The following is an 18,490-nucleotide window of genomic DNA, read 5'->3' as shown; positions in this document are numbered from 1 at the left end:
TTTGGTAAAGAAAAAAATGCTAGATTGAAGGATTTGTCTTGAAACATCTGTCTACTGTCACAATACATCTTCTAACTGAAATCTGTGCAAAATTTCAACAGCCTAAGAAACAAATTATAAGTAGTATTATTGTTTTCTTTCATTACACGAAACCAATGGTTTCTGTAGTAGTGTATGTATCCAGCCCAATGGGTTTTATGCTCCTTACCTGTACAACTACTTACCTTATGCACCAAAATAATAGGAACAACACTTGACTTAACAAAGCAATTTCTGATAAGAAAGTTAAAGACAGTGCACAGTAAATAAACTGTATTTTAATGTGTTACAAAAGTAATTCATAGCCAGACTACCTCTCTGAACAGATGCCCATTACTACTAGGTTTGACAAAGATTTCCTTTAAATAGCTTAAGATGAAACAGCTTTTCACCTTACTCTTTTTTTCTGTCTCCGTGTCTATGTTTTGTAACACAAATACCATTATACATTCATGGTTATTTTTTCACATATAGGCAGTCTGCGTAAAGCCCAGTATCCTACAAAGCTTTTATGGCTGGTGAAATCATACCTGTAAGAGATTACTTGCATCTGACTGTGTATCATGTCACTAAAACGATATACAAAAATCAGTTCAAGAAATTACTTTAGTAACAACCAAGAGACATGAGGACAAGAAATTGAGCAAGAGTAGTAGTAGTGTGTCAAACTTTGAGCTAAAGCAAAAAGCAAAAAATTGTATTTTAATTTTCCAGGTATTCTTTTAATGAGAAATATAAAAAGACTGCAAACATCTTGTTCTGACTGCCCCCCCCCCCCCCTTTTTTTTTTTTTTTTTTTGCTTTTTTTAAACAAATGGTCTGTTTTATAGTTACAAATACTGTGCAAGACAATACCTTCTTTGTACTGGAAAACCAAATAATACAAGGATGCAATTGAGTTTCTAAGCATCTCTAAATTTGAAACGTGATTTTTTTTTTTTAATTTGGAAAAATCTTGGTAATTCATTTATGTCAGATCATAACTCAAAGTACAACAACATCTAGACCTGTTTTTAAAGGAGCTTTCTTTCCTGATACATCTTTGAACATAATTACTCCTTTCAAGTTCAATACATTCACAAAATAGCTCAGTTAAGAACAGCATCACCAATGAATTGACTACTGGAAAGAGACAAATTTACCAAACATACAGAAATATTAATTTTACCATAGCAATTATGCATATCAAAAGATGACACCTGCAGTTAATTTTTAAAAGATACAAAAAAAAAAGAGAAAAACCTGAATTACAGAAAAGAAAGTCATATTTATTTAATGAAAAACTAGAAGTTAATAAAAATTAGCAAATACACAAAAAATATACACAAACAGCAGCAATACTATGTAGTGACTTACAAAGGAGGGGGGGAGGAGGGGAGCGGGACGCAGCGGCCAGAGACCAAACCGCTCAACATGGCTTGTCAGTCAAAGGGGGAGGAAAAGAACACGAACAAAAACACGAAACAGTATCCTTTTCAACAGTACAATCAATCTACAAACAAGTTTTTAGAATTATTTTACAACATTTCCTGTAGAATCAATTCTTAATACAAAAGATGCCCATTTTGGGTGTATATATATTTTCAGTGGTTTACTGTTGACTTATTTTAAATATATTAGTGTTACTACATGCAACTGCTTCCTGTAATTTAACAGCCTCTCCTTTTATTTACCTTCATATATGTCTATCCTCCACCTAGCAAATAATTTGTCTGACAGTCAACGATGGTTACCCTAGTTTCTGCTAAGTTAAATGCAATGGTTTTCAACACTGGCCTGAAGAGGTTTGATTGCCATTTCAACACATTGATATAGTTACATTGATGCCTAAATTGCCATTTTCTGCAAAGAGCTGTGCAATGCTGGTGTCAAAGACTAGACAGTCACTATTCATAATGGCTGTTGCAATTCCCTCATGGATAGATCGAGGAGTTGCTTCCCAAGTCAATCGCCGCCTATGACCGTTTAGCTCAAGTCGATAAGCAAAGTTTTCTGCTTGCTTGCGTGTTCCTATCAGCTGTACAATCGCAAAGAACTGCTGGTGACCATCATATTTTTCCTGTTTCTCCAATACTAACATGAAATGAAAGCCAAAACAAGACTGCATCATAACCCAGTCAACAGCACCAGGAAGATTAATGTCTGTAGCAAGGAACACTATATCTTCTCCCTGAAGCGTAGTAATTGACTTATGTTGATGCATCAGATGTGGCATTACAGCATCCAGAGAACCTTGCCATTTACATGAAGCACCGGGACATGGACAGGAGTAAGGCCTAAACTCACACAGCTCCTCATGGTCTGCTTTTTCTGTGTGTGGCAAAGTTATCTCACATCCGGAAGAGGCATATTTACATGGGAATAGTACAGAATTGGCAACTTTCTCCATAGCCAGGTTACGAATGGAGCCCAGCGGGCCTCGGCAAGTTGGACAGCACGTAAGTTTGGGGCGACAGTTGCTACAAACAAGATGGCCACTCTGACACTGAAGAATTGGTGGCAGCACATAGTCAAAACAAACAGGACACTCAAAGAGACTAGCCAAGTCATTATTGGAAGCTGTAGTGCCAGTCAGTGCAGGCACCCGCTGTGATGGTGTACACTTTGAAGTACCTGTAGGTAGTGCTGTAGCAGTCTGACGGCTCATTTCTGTAAGAGAAGAGAGAAAAAAAGAATGAGGATAGAGTAGAGATTACATCTAAACGCATTTTGTTTTCTTCTGCATGCACTATTTCTTGATTTTCAAAGAAGTTTCAAAAGAAACTAGATAGAAATGGAAGTAAACCCTAAATACGTAATGCCAACCGCGGGTACTTTACATGTAGATGATCAGCTGTGCTCCACAGAACAGACACATCTATGCCATGCAAATTTAACAAGGGATGAAATTCTGCTAATTACTCTGAAGTGGAATTTACCTATTGGAAGCTGTAGGGTAAATGAGTAAAGATATGCTTAATGTAACTGAAATCCTTAAAGGTTTTTGTTGTTGTTGTTGTTTAGGGGTGGGAGTGTTTTGTTTTTTACTATTGCACATTCAAAACATTCCATCCACATCACTTGAGTGTAACAAATGGGCACACTACACAACAATTCTCAAGCTGAATTTTAAGTTGCTGTGTATCTAGTGAGAGAAGAAACTAGCCATTTTTAAATGAACACACAAACCTCAAGATAGGACCTCAGTAATCATGTTTACTGTATAAAATATACTGCATTTACTGTATAAAATAATACTGCATTAAAAAAAAAGTAACAAGGACAAACACAAATATGAAGATCACTACAGTGCTTTTTCCCAGGCCAGGATATTGACTCATTTTCTTATTTTGAAGTCCTACAGCTTAAGCGCAGCTATTGCTTCCACTTGCTGAAGTGAACCATTTGCGAAAATACCGGAAAAGAAACAAAACATTTAATTGAATATCCCAAACAAATTCACAAGATGAAATTTGAGAATTAGTTTTAACATTTAAGTACTCAAGTATGCCCAGTACCTTGAAAAGGCACTGCTTACAAAATTTTACATTCAGTGGAACTCAAGTTCAATTTTTTCAAATGTCCCCAAACCGAAGTTAACAGCTATCTGACCAAACAGTTCTCTCAAGGGTTCAAGAGTGGTAAAAGTCCCGCATTTCTTACCACATTTGGATGCTACACTTTGTACTGCACCCCCCCAACTCTCCTCCTACTTGTACAAAAGGAATCACTAGTAGCACCAGGAAAAAACATCCCTCAATTTTGAAAAAATGCACCTTAGGTTAAGTAAAATGCTATCCAAAATTGGATTTCATTACACAGTGACATTCTCAACCACCTTAAGTGTTTCTCTGCAAGTACACCAGCTCTGTACCTGTCACGTATGTATAAAGCTCTCAAAATAAACCTCATCTTTAATCTCCTTTGTATTTGACATGGGAATATTAGGCAATAGGCAAGCTTCCCATATTTAGAATCATTTCAACCACAAACAAACTTACTCATACTTGGACCAGATACCTCAATGCAGCATACTGTGCATGCTTTTGCAAGACAGATGTTATTCAGGGCATCAAGTGAACAAAGAGATCCCAACAAGCAACGTAACTTAGCCCTTGACGTTCACAAAGTAACCAACCACAGGCAGTTTTATCCTTCTACAAAACCAGCTCTCTAATCCAGAGGCTAGTAAAACATGGGTGGCTAAGATTTGCTGTTCAGTTGCTGACTGTGTCTCACACACCCACTAGCAGCAGCATCTCACCCCTCCCAAGCCTCTTTCAACTCCGGCTTGTTGGACACACAATTCCCAGTTCTCATCTTTGGAAATAAAGCCATACAATGGTTTGCGTTGCTGGACCTTGACTGATATTGTGGAGGTAGGAAAGGAACGCTTGTTTCTTTAGCCATATTTTCCTACTGTAAGGCATTCTACCGAGATGGAAAGTTCAAGTTATCTGTGACAAATCGGATCTATGTTCTGGGGAAGCGATACTGCACCAGCTTGCTGCAGCAGAGGGATTCAAATGATAAGCCCCTATGACAACTGATCACTGCTGCTATTTTCCCCAACACCCGTAGGTGGGAGACTCACGATGGCACACTGCAGTTCTGTGGTCTAGGAGAACAAATTATACACAGCAGAACGATTGTACACAGCAGAACAAACTCTTACCATACCATTTGCATGGAAAGAGCTTAGAAATTGCATGCATATTCATACATAAACTTCTAAAAAGATTTCCTTTCAGAAACTGCAAACACATTTCAGAAAAGCTTGTGCATGCTTCATCTTACCTGAACCCATACATCCTGATCCAGGGATCCCCAGTAACCCACAGATAACACTGGTGAAAACCAGGGTGTCAGACCAGTTCCCTAGGCAGTCAGACTAGCTGGGTGAGCTTTGGTTTGCCTAATTACACCTCCCAGAGCCCATACAACAGATAAATTAAGCAACCTACAAGCTTTGAAAAAGACCTTATGCACAGAGGCACTTCCCACTTCAGCTTTCTAAGCTCCAGAAGCACTGAGGAAGACGAGAATTGCACAGCCGTGCTTTACCACTTCTGTATGGGAGCAGCCTTTACGCACAACTTCCACAACCAAGGGCCAGCCAAATGAGCGGGGAATGGAAACGAGCAGGAATCTGTGAACCAGACCATTGAGACTAACAAGCAAGGAAGAAACTGGATAAATCTATAAACTGTAATTTACCAAGCCTAAACCTGCCCAGAGCCTACATTTTCATCTCCCCTGTTAACATAAAAGATGAATAATGCATCATGATGGCAAAGAAGTTGATTGTTTATAGCTCTCTTAGAGGCTACAAGTTTATCACCAGTAGAAATGCTAATAGTGTCACACAGTTAACCTCTTCACTCCTGCTGAATTCCCCAAAAAATATAATTACAAACCAAGTAAAACTGGAAGTAAAGTTTAAAGCTATTTTTAGCTACCAAAGCCTTGCTAGAGGTAAAACCAAAACAAACCAAGCTACATGCGCTACTACTCTGTTCCCCCACAGTGGAGCTAAGTCTCTAGGCAGCACTGGCAACCTATGGAGTGCCGGGTGTGCGTCTGCAAAAATACTACTTCCCACAAGTTATTCAAATATTGTACAAATTTGTAAAAGTTCAGCCAATGGGAAGAATGAAAAGGGAAAAATGGTATTTTAAGAATTCCTTGTTCTAGATCAAGGAAGAGCAATGCCCTTGGCAGAAGCAGCAGGCACCAACCTCTTGTGGAAACGCCCCTGCACCCCCAAACACAGCCCCCGCTGTGCCATGGGCCAGGCCCAGCCCCAAGCCCCTGTTCCATTGGGGCCAGCCAGTGGTTCCCATGGAGCCCAGCGAGGCCCAGCCCCAAGGCTGCAGCACCAGGTGCCCAAACCACCACCAGAGCAGAGCAGCGGGATGGCACCAGAGCATGGCTGCACAGGGCTCCGGGCTGAGGCAGCACCGTGAGGGTACCAGCTTCAGCCGAGGTGTGTTGCCATCAGTGGTTCTGGCAGCACACAAACTGAGGCGACAGCGTCTGGGTCGAGAAAGTCATCTTAATAATGCTTTCCTCCTCAAAATTCACATCCTGCTGAAGAACGGCCGTGGAACCTCGTATCAGCCCTGTAACGTGCAAACAGAGGCCACCTACCAGAAGCATCAGTAACTAACTAAATACAAGCAATGCTTAACATTCACCGCAGTATGTGCAACATGCGACATCCCCACCTGTTACAAGTCAAGAAAGTTTCCAGCCAAAGCAGGCATGGTTGAGAAAAGCCACAGAAATGGCCTTTGAGAAATTCACCAGGATTGCTCCCTGGAGTGCTGGACACAGGCCCTGGGCTCTCCCTCTTGCGGCTGTCCCCTGAGCAAAGCCACCAGCACGCACCCCCCAAGGCACTGTGACCTGGGGCACGGGGCCTGCAGGGAGAGAGTCCGCGCAGCCCCAGCAGGGCGAGAAGAACCGCGGTGCCAATGGGAAGAGGTGGGAATCTGACTGGGGAAAAAGCTGGGCTGAGGTGCAGATGAGGAAAGCAGTTTCAAGAAAAGTTCATAAAGAGAGCGGATCTCACATGCCATGGCAGTAACGGCAGCGTACGTGAATAGATTGACACCAGCTCAGCTTCTCACCTTTCAAAGGCATTAGCTCCAGACCCATCCTTGAAACTAAATCTCTCCCATCTCACCGAAATAGAGGGCACCTTCGACAACTTCAGGTTAACACCAGCCACTTCTGAAATATCTGCACTCATTTTGAATAGATTAGACTTGGGGTTAGTGTTTTAAATTCCTTTCGAGAGGGTAATTGAATATGAGTTTGGGGAAAAAAAGAAACCACCACAAACCCCACAAAAATTCATATAGTCATCTTAATGGCTGGGACAGAAAAAAAAATCTAATTATATAATACTGAAAGAATGGTTCAAGGACAGAAAAAATGCCTTATCACAAGTTTCTAGATGTGATACAATAAAATGTTTCTTCAATCACATTTCAGAACTAATTGAATCCAGAAACTCGCATTCAAAATTTATAAACTCTCAATGCCTTACAGCCATCAGCAAGATCATACAAAATCTTTTAACTTTTTCAACTGTACAATCATATTTGAAAATTAGACTTTTTAAAAAAAATACCCATTACAGAGCACTGGAAATTAGATCACTTCATAACGATGTTCAAACTTGTGGCAAACACTGACAGTTTACTCTCTGAGGTGCTACATCAGCCAAAGAATGTCAAAACCCAAAGGCTAAATGAACTGTTGAAAATAATGATTAGACTAGTCTAAATAATAACACGCAAGTAGATACAGAAAAGTTAGAGAACATAATCAGAAATGTGTATGATGTAATATCTGTAACATCTGTAAACATTACAAGCAACAAATTAAAAAGATTCAAAACCCACCAATATTGCCCTGGTGGCAGAAGGAAGGTTTACTGAGCGCAACAGAAGCATGTGTGCCTATTTAGAAAAAAGGATGGTGCGTGCGTATGTATACACATACACACCAAGTACATAATCTCATGCTCAAGTAACTCCAAGTGTTACTGATACAGAAAACCCAAGTGAATATTATCTTGAGAATGGAGGTAATTAAAAAGCACACCTTGTTCCTATTAAAAAGGGGCACCAGTGTATTTCAAGTAGGGAACTTCCTTGCCATTTTTAAAGTGGCACTAGGTTAATTTCATACTAGAAGTCCTTAGGATCACGGATTTTTGTTCCATGGCTGCTCAATTATGAAAAAGTCTTAATCTGCTGGGGACAGAGACTCTAGGACTACAGCACTATGTACAAGCCAGTTCCCCAACTGCATGTGCTTAATATTTCTGAAAATAATTTACTAAGCAATTTCTCTTTCCTCTGTCCCCTCTCTTGCACTCGTATTAGCCCAATGTACAGCAAAACAGAAGGGAAAGAGGTTTCGGCAGACTCTGTTGAAAATACCATATATCGCCCTCACCAGCACCACACCTCAGCAGGTACATACGGCACCAAGTGTATTATGCACAAGTATCTCAGAGAGTAACTTCAAAGTATTCTTTTTTGATTTCTGTTATTTTTAAACTCATTTGGGGGCCCAATTTTTTTCCATTTTGAATTCTGGAAAACTTCAGATCACAAAAAGCCTGGCATGGTTAATGTCAAATGTATGGCTCCCTATGGAAACCTGACACTGTTAGACACAACAGTACATCGCTGCTCTCACAGCCTCTGTGCGTACTGACCTGCTTCAAAATTGTAGAAGCATTTACAGCTCATGACAAATCATTAATCAACTACATAACCCAATTTAGTCTCTATCTTTTGTTTTCAATTTATGAATTAAGAACTTTTCCAACCCTTCCAGACACCATTTGCTTTGGTGTCCTTAACGATACTCTATTTGTTATTTCAGACACCTCAGGGCTGCTCTCCTTAACAACCAAAAGCCAGAACAACCCAATCTAATAGTGTATTTTAAAATAAAATTTATAAAAAAATAAAAATAAAAAATGGGCAGATCTCATGATTATTTCATTTTGGAAATGAAAATTAATATTCCAAACTCATTTCCAAATGAATTTTGGAAAGTATCGCCTCTCCAGCTCACCTCCTTGACATACAAGGTTACTGTAATTTCCACTGCTTTGTAGTGACCCCATCTGCTTGAAATTGCAGGTACTTATTTCTTGCCTCCTGAAAGCAGCTCTCTACGAACACCTCCTTCCAATAATCAGGAAAGGAAACCCCCATGGATTTACAATCATGGGACCGGTCATGCTCTTTGTGGCTACATCTGCAGCAAACCACCAGACCCTAACCCTCAGCATGTGTCTGATGCTATCGAGTCTGTCCTCTTGCACAGAATGCTATCACCGGTGAGTCAATGCTAGTGGGCAATCCAGGTCGTCTCCAAATGCAGCACACGTTACGTAGCAGATGCAAACAGCACTATGTAAACAAAATCAGTATATTATTACGCCCATTAAATTATAGCGACCTGTTTCTAATCCAATACAAAAACTTGAGCCTTGGCCACTGTTATTAATATTCATCATTAATGTTTTGGCATAGATAGGAGAATAGTTGAACAGCCAGCCAGAAGGTGGCCGATTTCTAGCTGCCAAAGATTTTCTTCCCAACAACCTTATAATGTACAATTAGAAAGGAAGAACATCCTATAGAAGATGTACAACAACCACATAAAACGTGGCGTTCATTTTTAAATGCAAAGAACTTTATCAATTTCAAGAAGCGAATAACCCATACTCTGCTAGCCTGGGATATCAGGCTAAACTGTTGGGATAATTCCAGTCTTGCAATGAAAGATGAGCTCAGAAACAAAGTACACAGAGAATAACTAACTGATAAACCCCCAAACTTCATTCTAGAATGAAAACTAGAAATGTCTGATCAATAACAAAAAACTAAGTTTGGCCCAGTCACTGCACTACATAATCAGAGAACATCCCAGCGCTCACAGGTCTTATAGCAATACTTAGAACTCAATACAAAACCATGTTTCTTTGTAAATTCAGACCATCAGCAAATTATTATAAAGCTATACATGACATTTATCTCCCCCTCCTTTTGAGCTTGGAAGGAGAAAGCTAAGGGAATTATAAAGGATGTTTCTGAAAACTCAAGCTAGACCAAAAGCAATTTAACAAATGCCGCCACTAGAAAAAGAAAACAGTGATACGTTAAACAAACTGGTACAAGCAACAATAGCAAAAATTATTGATATTTGGCAGTCTATTGGAATAAAATAAAGTTTGGCTAGTGAAACAACTTGTTCCATTACATATAGCTTCAAATATGGAAGAAAAAGAACCATATTTTAAATACAAATCAAAAGCAAATGCTTGCATTAAAAGGCTGCGGTCCATTTCCACATGGGAGCTTACCATAGTTTTCCTTTTTCAAAAGGAGCAAATAACTTAGCTTGCTGATACTGCAGAACACCCCCACCTACTACACAGGCATCAGGATGGTGATACAGAAACGCTGTTCAAAGATGCACATTCTTGCACTGTACCTCAAGTGGGACTTGGACCAAACCCTCCTTTTTTCTCAGCTCACCAGCTCTGCGTCCTCCACATCAATACCTGCAGGCAGCAGCCAGAGCATTCCTTGACAGAGGACACCTGAACCTCCAGAATGCCTGCACCTGGAACCTACAGCGTAACAAGCTATGGTTTGAATTTAAAACACCGCCTGTCCCATGCTAGCCTCCTCTAGATAGCACACTGGAAGCGCTTTTCTGCAGTCTGCCAGAGCTTGAGCACAGTACTGCTGAGATAAAGAAGTACTGATTTCAAAATAAAGATCATGGCAGAAACCACAGAATCTAACAAAATAAAGACAAACTTCATATGAAAATACATACAACTCTACAGAAACAACAAATATCAGGGAAAACAGTTTCTGTTTTTTAGTAACATTTTGTTTCCTTTTACTGTGCACACAGCACTACATCAGGATCCTCTTCCAGCAGTAACTCTGAACATTCATTTCTATAAACACAGGTAAACAGTTACCTTTTTAAAAGTTCCAGGCTTAGCATGTTGCAATAAAAAGGCAGGCAGGCACCCAGGGTGGCCAGCTACAAAGCAAGTTATTAACAGCACCAGAAAAAAAAGCAAGTTATTTTTCATGCTGTAACATATGCCACCACCCAGAAGCATCTAAAGCAGGAAGCATTTAATTCTGCTTTATGAGATAGCTGGACTCTGTATACAAGTTAAGAAAAAAACAACAACACGCGAAACAACTCTGTAAGCATTAACAACAAATCCTACCAAGTGTGGCAATTTGGGGGCTGTGTTTCTGTCCTCAGTCTGACTTTGCAAAAACTATATTCTTCGCTGTATACTGTAATTGCCATGCAATATTGCATCACCATTCCTGTGTCTGTGGCAGACACAGGGAAGAGGGTGTGGTATGGAAGTGCCTACCTTAATTCAATAAAGCGCAACGAAAAGAAATACCTGTACTCTGAGGGGCTTTCACATGCAAAGTCTTCCAGCGATAACTATTCCAGTTCAGATTCCAGATCTGTTTTATGCACCCTTTCCTGCATAACTAAGTAGGGAGCAGACCATCAAAATAACCAGACCTGATGAAAGAAAAAGTCGTGGCCCACAAGAGACCGATCCCAACGCAGACAGCTGCTTTGCAGGAGGAGGAGTCAGAACACAATTATGTATATAGACTATTTTTTGGAAAGATCTATTTTGTGCATTGCGTAGGTTCATACATATTTCCATCTTAGATAATAATCTATTCCCGTGATCTTTAATCTGTTCTCAATTGCTGTATGCAGGGCTGCGCCCTGGAACACGGTGGAGCCCTCTGAAGATTGGGAACATGGCCTGTGGAGGGTGAACGTGCATGGGAGGGCTTCAGGAACTGAGAGCAGACATCTTTGTGCCACAAGGTACATCAAACATGAACTCGTGCATAAGGAGAACATCCGAGCACCGCAGATCCCACAGCAGTGGCACTGGAGGCCGGTTCACAGATTACACAGTTTACTTGAGTGACTGATTTTTCCCCTGCTCATTAGTTTTGAATCAACTGTTTCTGTGGTACTGTAGCACGGGGATTTGACTGTCATCATTAACAAGCCTTTTTATTATTATTATTAATTATAACAATGTTATTTGCATTCTCAAACTTGACTACTGGTAAAGTTACCCTGGTCGTATTTGCGTCCAGAGCATCAGCGCTACTGTCCGTAGCCCTGCAGAACATGCTTCCCATGAAAACACGAGTTAGAACGTGGCTTTAGCTCACAAATCTGAGCACTCTTCAGCCAGCATTATCAACCTGAGGCACAGCAACCATACGCTGTGAACTGCTGACTTCACAGACCACCACATTACACAAGAAGATTCAGCATTCCTTGAAACCTGAAAAGCAGAATTAGTGGTACTAGAGCAGTCTGTGGCATGGGAAACCTGCGTTTAGTTCCTGCTCTGTCACAAGTTTCTGAGTCACCACAGGCAAGCACTTCCCTGCCTGTTCAAGGTTTTAAAACACTGTAAGTAGCTGCAAGTCTCAGACACCAATGAAAAGGGAATGAACTAACACAGTAAGGATACTAAATTTACTCTGTAGACCCTTTTCAAATTGACTTCAGGTTAGTAGTAACTATACGTTATTACATGCTAAGTGACACTATGTTAAATTATTGTTAAATTATTTTAATATCTCAAACTTAATAGTCAACAATAGCCAAACTGCAATCACTGCTTACTTTCTAGAGAAATGGTCCAAGTCCTGCTCACATATGGAGGCTTCTATTCCTTCCAGTATTTTCTACATCAAGAGACAAATTAGAGATGAGACATTTGCGACACCCTTCTCATTAATTTTGTTTTACCTAATCTGAAGGCCTTCTTCCATCAACTCCACATTGACATTTTATGGAGAACTAGTAACAGAAACCTCTCTTTAGAGGAATGCTTGTATTACCAAAAAATACTCTCAACTTTCCCTGTGAAGATCCAACAACCCAGCTTTTGAAGCAAATGATTCATATTCAGCAGAAAAAGAGCTCTCAAGCGAGAGAATTGCATTTATTTTTTTATATTCCCATTAAATTCTCTTCAGGTTTATCTAAATCACAAAACAAAATGGGCTATTTCATGTATTCTTATTGCCTGGGAAATGCTTCATGGCATACAAAATTAAAATCCAGCCATAATCACTCTGAAGTCAGGCTTGAGTCTGTGTCAGAAAATAAAACACAAGATATTACAAATGCTTTGGAAATGACAGGCACAAATACATCTTTCTGCCACTTCGTGCTCCCTTTCTCATCACTTTCTAGATGCAAACATTACTACATCCTTCTCTGCAAAATACCATCCCCTCTTCTGTTACGCAGTTAAAGCAAAACTTAAGTCTATGCTGCAGTGCTTGATCTGGAACACCAAATGACTCATTAAAGCTTAACTGTAAACTTTAATATTTTTTAAAAAGTTTTTCTTTTACAAGAGTGTTATAAAAATGTGTTAGGTCAGAAGATCAAACATTCAAGAATTAGCTAAGAACAAAGTTTCATAAGCGACTCTCTTCCTCTGCATATGAAGGAACAACCTTCATGAAACGATCTTTTCCCCCCCACTCAACTCCTTTGGCAGAAGAGCACGTGTATACAGATGGAAGAAGTCTAATCGCACAAGGAACAGCAGTTGTTCTTTAAATTGAACACCTGATTTCAAATAAAACCAGGCAGCGGTCATTTTTGACATGCATAGAAATGCTGTTAAAATTACTGCTTCACAGGTGCTGTTTTAGAAGAATGTCCATCTGAAGTTCTGTTATGAAATGCATACTTTTATTTGTAAAACATCATTTTTAATGGTATTAATGATATACTTGACCTAGCACAAAGCCAAACTGAAATTTTACAGTACACCATCAACATCTGCCAGCCAAATTATCCCCTAGTCACACCTGTGCAACCAGTCTTCAAATTACATCCTTGGCGTACTTGCATAATCGCACAGATATCAGCCGTGGAGAGCTGAGCCATACACAAATCTAACTCTCAACTGCATTGACACTTTCACACTCCAGAATGGGAGGAAAATTCCTGTGAATTGAACTAATTTCATAATTCTAATGATTTTATACATATAAACATATATATATGTGTGAATATTTTTCAAAATCAATATATACATAGAGATCATAGTTATATATAATTCAGTAATCAAAGGATTCGCTAAGAAGAGCATTTTCACTGCTTTTAACTGTAAAAACTCACATCAATTTAAAAAATAGTTTTAATTAAACAAGAGAAGTTTACCACGCGTACCTTGAAATGGGATAATATATGTCTCAACACCCAAACGTATATAAAAGTATGCTGCAAATATTATCTCCAAAACAACACTAGATAAATTAAGAAGTTACCTGATCCTAAGACTAGCAAATTCTGAGGCCCACGTCTGGTCAAAAAAACCTACCACCACCACCAAAAAGGTCCCTTTTCATAGCCTGGAGCCCTGGACTAAGGTCTGGGTTGATACAATGAGGTATAGACACTATTTTTTTTCAATGAGAAAGTAGCAGTATTACACGCTTTAAAGGCTATTAAATATCTTAATAGCACTTTTAAGAACTGCTCAGTTACATATTTAAGAGCCTTCAGATACCATTACAAACTATTAAAGAAAATGGTTTATCTACAGTACAAAGAACAATCCACCAGATCCAGGCTCCATGGCTCCAGACACGTGCACACAGCGTGTCAGAGTGCAATTCCACCATTTCTGCAAGAAACAAAAGCAAGCTGCCACCAAAAGGGACGGCTGTGCTGCCTGTCTGTCATGCACTGGTCTCCTCTCTCTTTAAGGTAACGCGTTCAGTAAAATCAGTCCTGCACAACTACGTGAGTGCTTACAACAACTACGTGAGTGCTTACACTGGCACAAGGAAGACACCAAAACCAAGCTGGCATTGGAGGGCAAGACTCTCGGCTGTAAGCCTGCACTTAGACCGACCCCACGTGCTCCTAGGAGAGAGGATGACTTCTCTTGCAGCAGCACTGGCTCTTATGTTACCATGCCGCAAGCAGTTCTGGGAAGTGAACCAGATAACAGTTACCCATTTCTCACAGGTGATCGATTAGTTTTCAACTAAACCTGGAACTGAAACAGGCCTGTTTCACATTCACGCTGGTGCCAGCTTCACTGCCAGTGACAACACTGCTGTTATTGCTGCCATCCTGCACAGAGACTGTCTTCAGGTGCTGCAGAACCGTCCGTACCCTCCGTGCACTCCAACTAGCTCAGCACTACATCTGCTACTTCTTTTCTAGCACTGATCTGTCAACAGCAACTTATCCTGTTGTTCAGAAATAAAGCTATCTAACTTCAAATCACTACCTACATCACATCGTGGCATAAAGCAACATGTGCTGAGATTTACAAACCAACTTATAAGCCTAATTATTTCAGTTATCAACAACCCCTTACAAAATGTAGAAAACACAGAACCTTTTCTCATAACAGATCTGTGATACGGAGTCAAAGAACAAGATAAGCCTTTAACTACACCTACATTTCTAGGCTAAACATCCAGTGATCTTTACATAAATGAATTTATTTTCAAGCTTTCCCTCCTCTAATTTAACACCAGGTTGCATTAAAATACTCCTCCTCTAGTCAAAACCTTTTCAATCTTTTGACAACCTGCACATCAGAAAAACTTAACATTCAATTTTCCTTCATATATATTTTTCTTTGGACATACTTCATCTGAACATGCGTTTGAGAATAACTCTTAAAAAGCGTGACACTGTAAATGCTCCTCCTTGACAGCATTCAAAATACAAACACTGAAAAGCCACTTCAGCCTTTCATCAAAGGCTAAATGAATTCTTGCTCTGCTTAGCTCTGTGTGTGAGAAATGTAGGAAAGAACATCAAAATATGACTTTATAGATTTTTATACCACACACACAGAAGTGCAAAGAATTACTGTTTCATGTTAAAGGAGCTAATAACTACTTCTCTAAGCAACAGAAGCTACCGTAACATGCTGCTTTTCACCTCTCAGGGAGGTCACCAATTGTTATAAGAAAAGATACAAACAGCTGTTTCTAGATAAAGCAAACAGAAAAGGAAATGGTTGACAACAACTGTCAGTAGGTGAATTTGCTGCTCTAAATCAATTTCCCTGCAGAAATTTAACAACAGTATTTTTGAAATGCATTTCTGGATGCAGGAAGACAAATACAATTGTCACCAGTCAAATAATATTTTACTTCCCTACTGAAAGCACAGCCCATCTCAGCTTCCATGCTCAGCTCTCAGCACTATGCTTCTACAAAGAGAAACGAGTCAAAATCAGAAAGGCACCATTTGGTTAACTGTAATTATCTTGCACTTTATCAGATTAAAGTACTGTGGTATTAGTAACCAAATCTCTCATTATTCCTGTAATAGCATAAAGGATCACCATTTTAGAGATTAACTCAAACAGGAATATACTTAAAATAGTTGTCCAGGGCTTTACAGAAACACAGCAGGCTCTCTGGACTAGAACACGTGTGTTACGTGTGTGTGTATCTGTATTTTATGAAGTGTGGCATAAATCTAGAGAGTATTAATGGGAGCATTAGTGACAGGTTCTGTCTTCTTTACCTAGCAAAGCTCACATCCGAACACTGTGTAGCATGGTGGCAATGACTTGGAAAGATCTGTTACAAACTGTTGGGTACTAAGAGGAAAAACTCGGGTAAACCTGCACTACCAAGTCACAGTGACCGGTATTTGTCTCTCCCTCTACATTTCTAGTCCACCATGTGATACCATACACAGAGAACTCGGACCCAAATTGCATTTCTGTCCTGACACTGTTTCAGAGGTTACCGGTACGTGCACTCTGAAACAGTGTAAATTGCCTACAAGTTTTCTTACCAACGAAGCAAAACATTTTATTAAAGGTAAAAATATCTTTCCTTGCAGTGTATTTCTGCTAGTGCTAAAAGGGATATCTCCTACTATTTCTTTATTCCCCCAACTATTTTTCACTTTTCTTAATGCCATTTTCCCTTAAAAACAAGAAATAGCCAGTAACACGATGTCCTGCATATACAATGCTCATGCTTAATAGAGTAAACTTCAGAGAAGAAATCCTGAACTGTGGGCCTTAACTGATGGCTGAGATGACTAGAGCTTGCCGGTGCCCTCGCAGGGTACTTCACTGCCACTGGAGCACTTAACCAGGGATTCAGGGAACTCTACAGTCAACAGCTGGAGACACCATTATTACCTCAGCTGTCCACAGGCTGGGAACGTGCACCACAACGGCATAACCGAGTTCCTTACGTGTGTCCAGAATTTCAGATACTGTTGATTTACCTTGATTCTTCTGGTTCAGCTTAGCTCCCAAAAATGAGACAACCACTAAAGCAAAATACCCAACGATAACCTATTTGGCACAACTTAGTCCAACTGTTAAAGCTAACAGTTAGAAGAGCAGAAACGTTACAAGCAGAAAAATAAAACAAAGCTCTTTTAATTTACAATTAAGAACGCCACGTTTCTCCTAAGAGTTATATGTATAGCCTTCCAAGATGTTTCACGTGAAGACCAGAGCTCATAGAACCGTCCCGCTCGATTCCTTTGAGTGTTCAGACCAGGACGAGTTGCTTCTGATACAAACTCACCCACACTCCCCTCTCTTGTGCAATACAAGCAGGTGTCTTTGATATCCGACTAGTACTACTTTCTCAGTTCGCACTAAGCAGACAACAGCAATAATGCTCATGCTTCAGTACAGAAAGCCCTTCTGCTATTTAAAATATTTACTTTCCTTGGTTCACACGTACTTAGCTGCAGCCACTGGATTTCTGAGCTAACTCCTCTAGTACAGTCCAATAAGACTACAGTATTGGAACCCTACCAACGCAACCGATAGGTCAATGGACACCGTGCTCTGTGCATGCTTTCAGGATGAAGATACTCATCATCTCGTCAGTATGAGCATTCTTAGGTCACAATAGGTTCCTAGAAGCATACAAGCAAAAGCTCTTACCCTTGTGCTTTCCTGCACTTCTCACTACTGTGAAAAGTGCTGAAGGTGATTACAAACATGAGTTTCCACTGAAGTTTGTGTAATTATCGTTTCTAGCACTCAGTTTCAACATCGGTGTTACAGCACAGAACAAGTGATAAAACCTGATCCGATCCAATTTTTTCTTTAGGTACACTCCCCGAAGTTATTTTCTGCAGCATATACCTAGCCCAGAGATCTGAATTTCACCCTAATATCAGCCAGCCTCAGTGTTTGAGCACCTGTACTCCAAGACCAGCTTGGAGATCTCAGGGCTGAGAAAAGCCCCTTCCCTTTTTCCTCCCCCTCTGGAATGCACCGTGCTCGCCTCAGAGCTTGGGAGGGAGATAAAGAGACAACTGAAACTATGTTCCTGCATGCGGAACGTCCCGTGTCCTTCAAGACCTAGTCCAATTAGCTACGAGCCTCCTAATATCCACTCATCTACCACCTTAAACAAATTAACTCACTTTATCTATTTATTTAGTGCATAAGTAAACGGCTCATTACAGAAGGACGGCAGCGTTCACCAAGACTTCTTCAAATAGAGACCGAGAACACCGAAGAAATACGGTACTTTTTACAAGCAAAACGTGAGCTGGTAATACGTAAAGGGGCCACGAGCTCACCGCCGGAAAAGTCACTTAGCTCTCCTCCCAGCTGCGCTGCGCTTCCCAACAAACGCTATTGTTTCCGAGCCGGGGTTAACCCAGAGGGGCGCAGGGGCATGAGCCGCGGCCCCCCGCCTTTAAACTCGCCCGGCACGCAGCGGGGCAGGCAGCACGGCCCCGCGGGCTGGAGCCGAGGCGGCGCGGCGGGGCAGCCGGGCCCGGTTCCTCCCGCGACCGCTTCCCGCAGCGCCTGGGCCGGGCGCGCAGGCCCCGGGCCGGCCCCCGGCCCCCGCTG

At 40.6% G+C, this 18,490-nt stretch overlaps 1 protein-coding gene across 2 annotated transcripts in view; it reads right to left on the bottom strand.

The window, feature by feature from the left end:
* Window positions 1-297: 297 nt before the first annotated feature.
* Window positions 298-18,490, bottom strand: part of SIAH1 (siah E3 ubiquitin protein ligase 1) — a 27,796-nt gene continuing 9,603 nt past the window's right edge. For both annotated transcript variants that reach the window (XM_035337007.1, XM_035337008.1), the window contains exon 2: window positions 298-2,688. In XM_035337007.1, coding sequence (XP_035192898.1) covers window positions 1,838-2,686 — 849 coding nt within the window. In that variant the 5' untranslated portion in view covers window positions 2,687-2,688 and the 3' untranslated portion in view covers window positions 298-1,837. The remainder of the gene's footprint in view (window positions 2,689-18,490) is intronic.

This window comes from Oxyura jamaicensis, chromosome 11 (assembly GCF_011077185.1).
Source record: "Oxyura jamaicensis isolate SHBP4307 breed ruddy duck chromosome 11, BPBGC_Ojam_1.0, whole genome shotgun sequence".
In the NCBI taxonomy this organism is placed as follows: domain Eukaryota; kingdom Metazoa; phylum Chordata; class Aves; order Anseriformes; family Anatidae; genus Oxyura; species Oxyura jamaicensis.
This window is presented reverse-complemented; position numbering and strand designations above follow the sequence as displayed.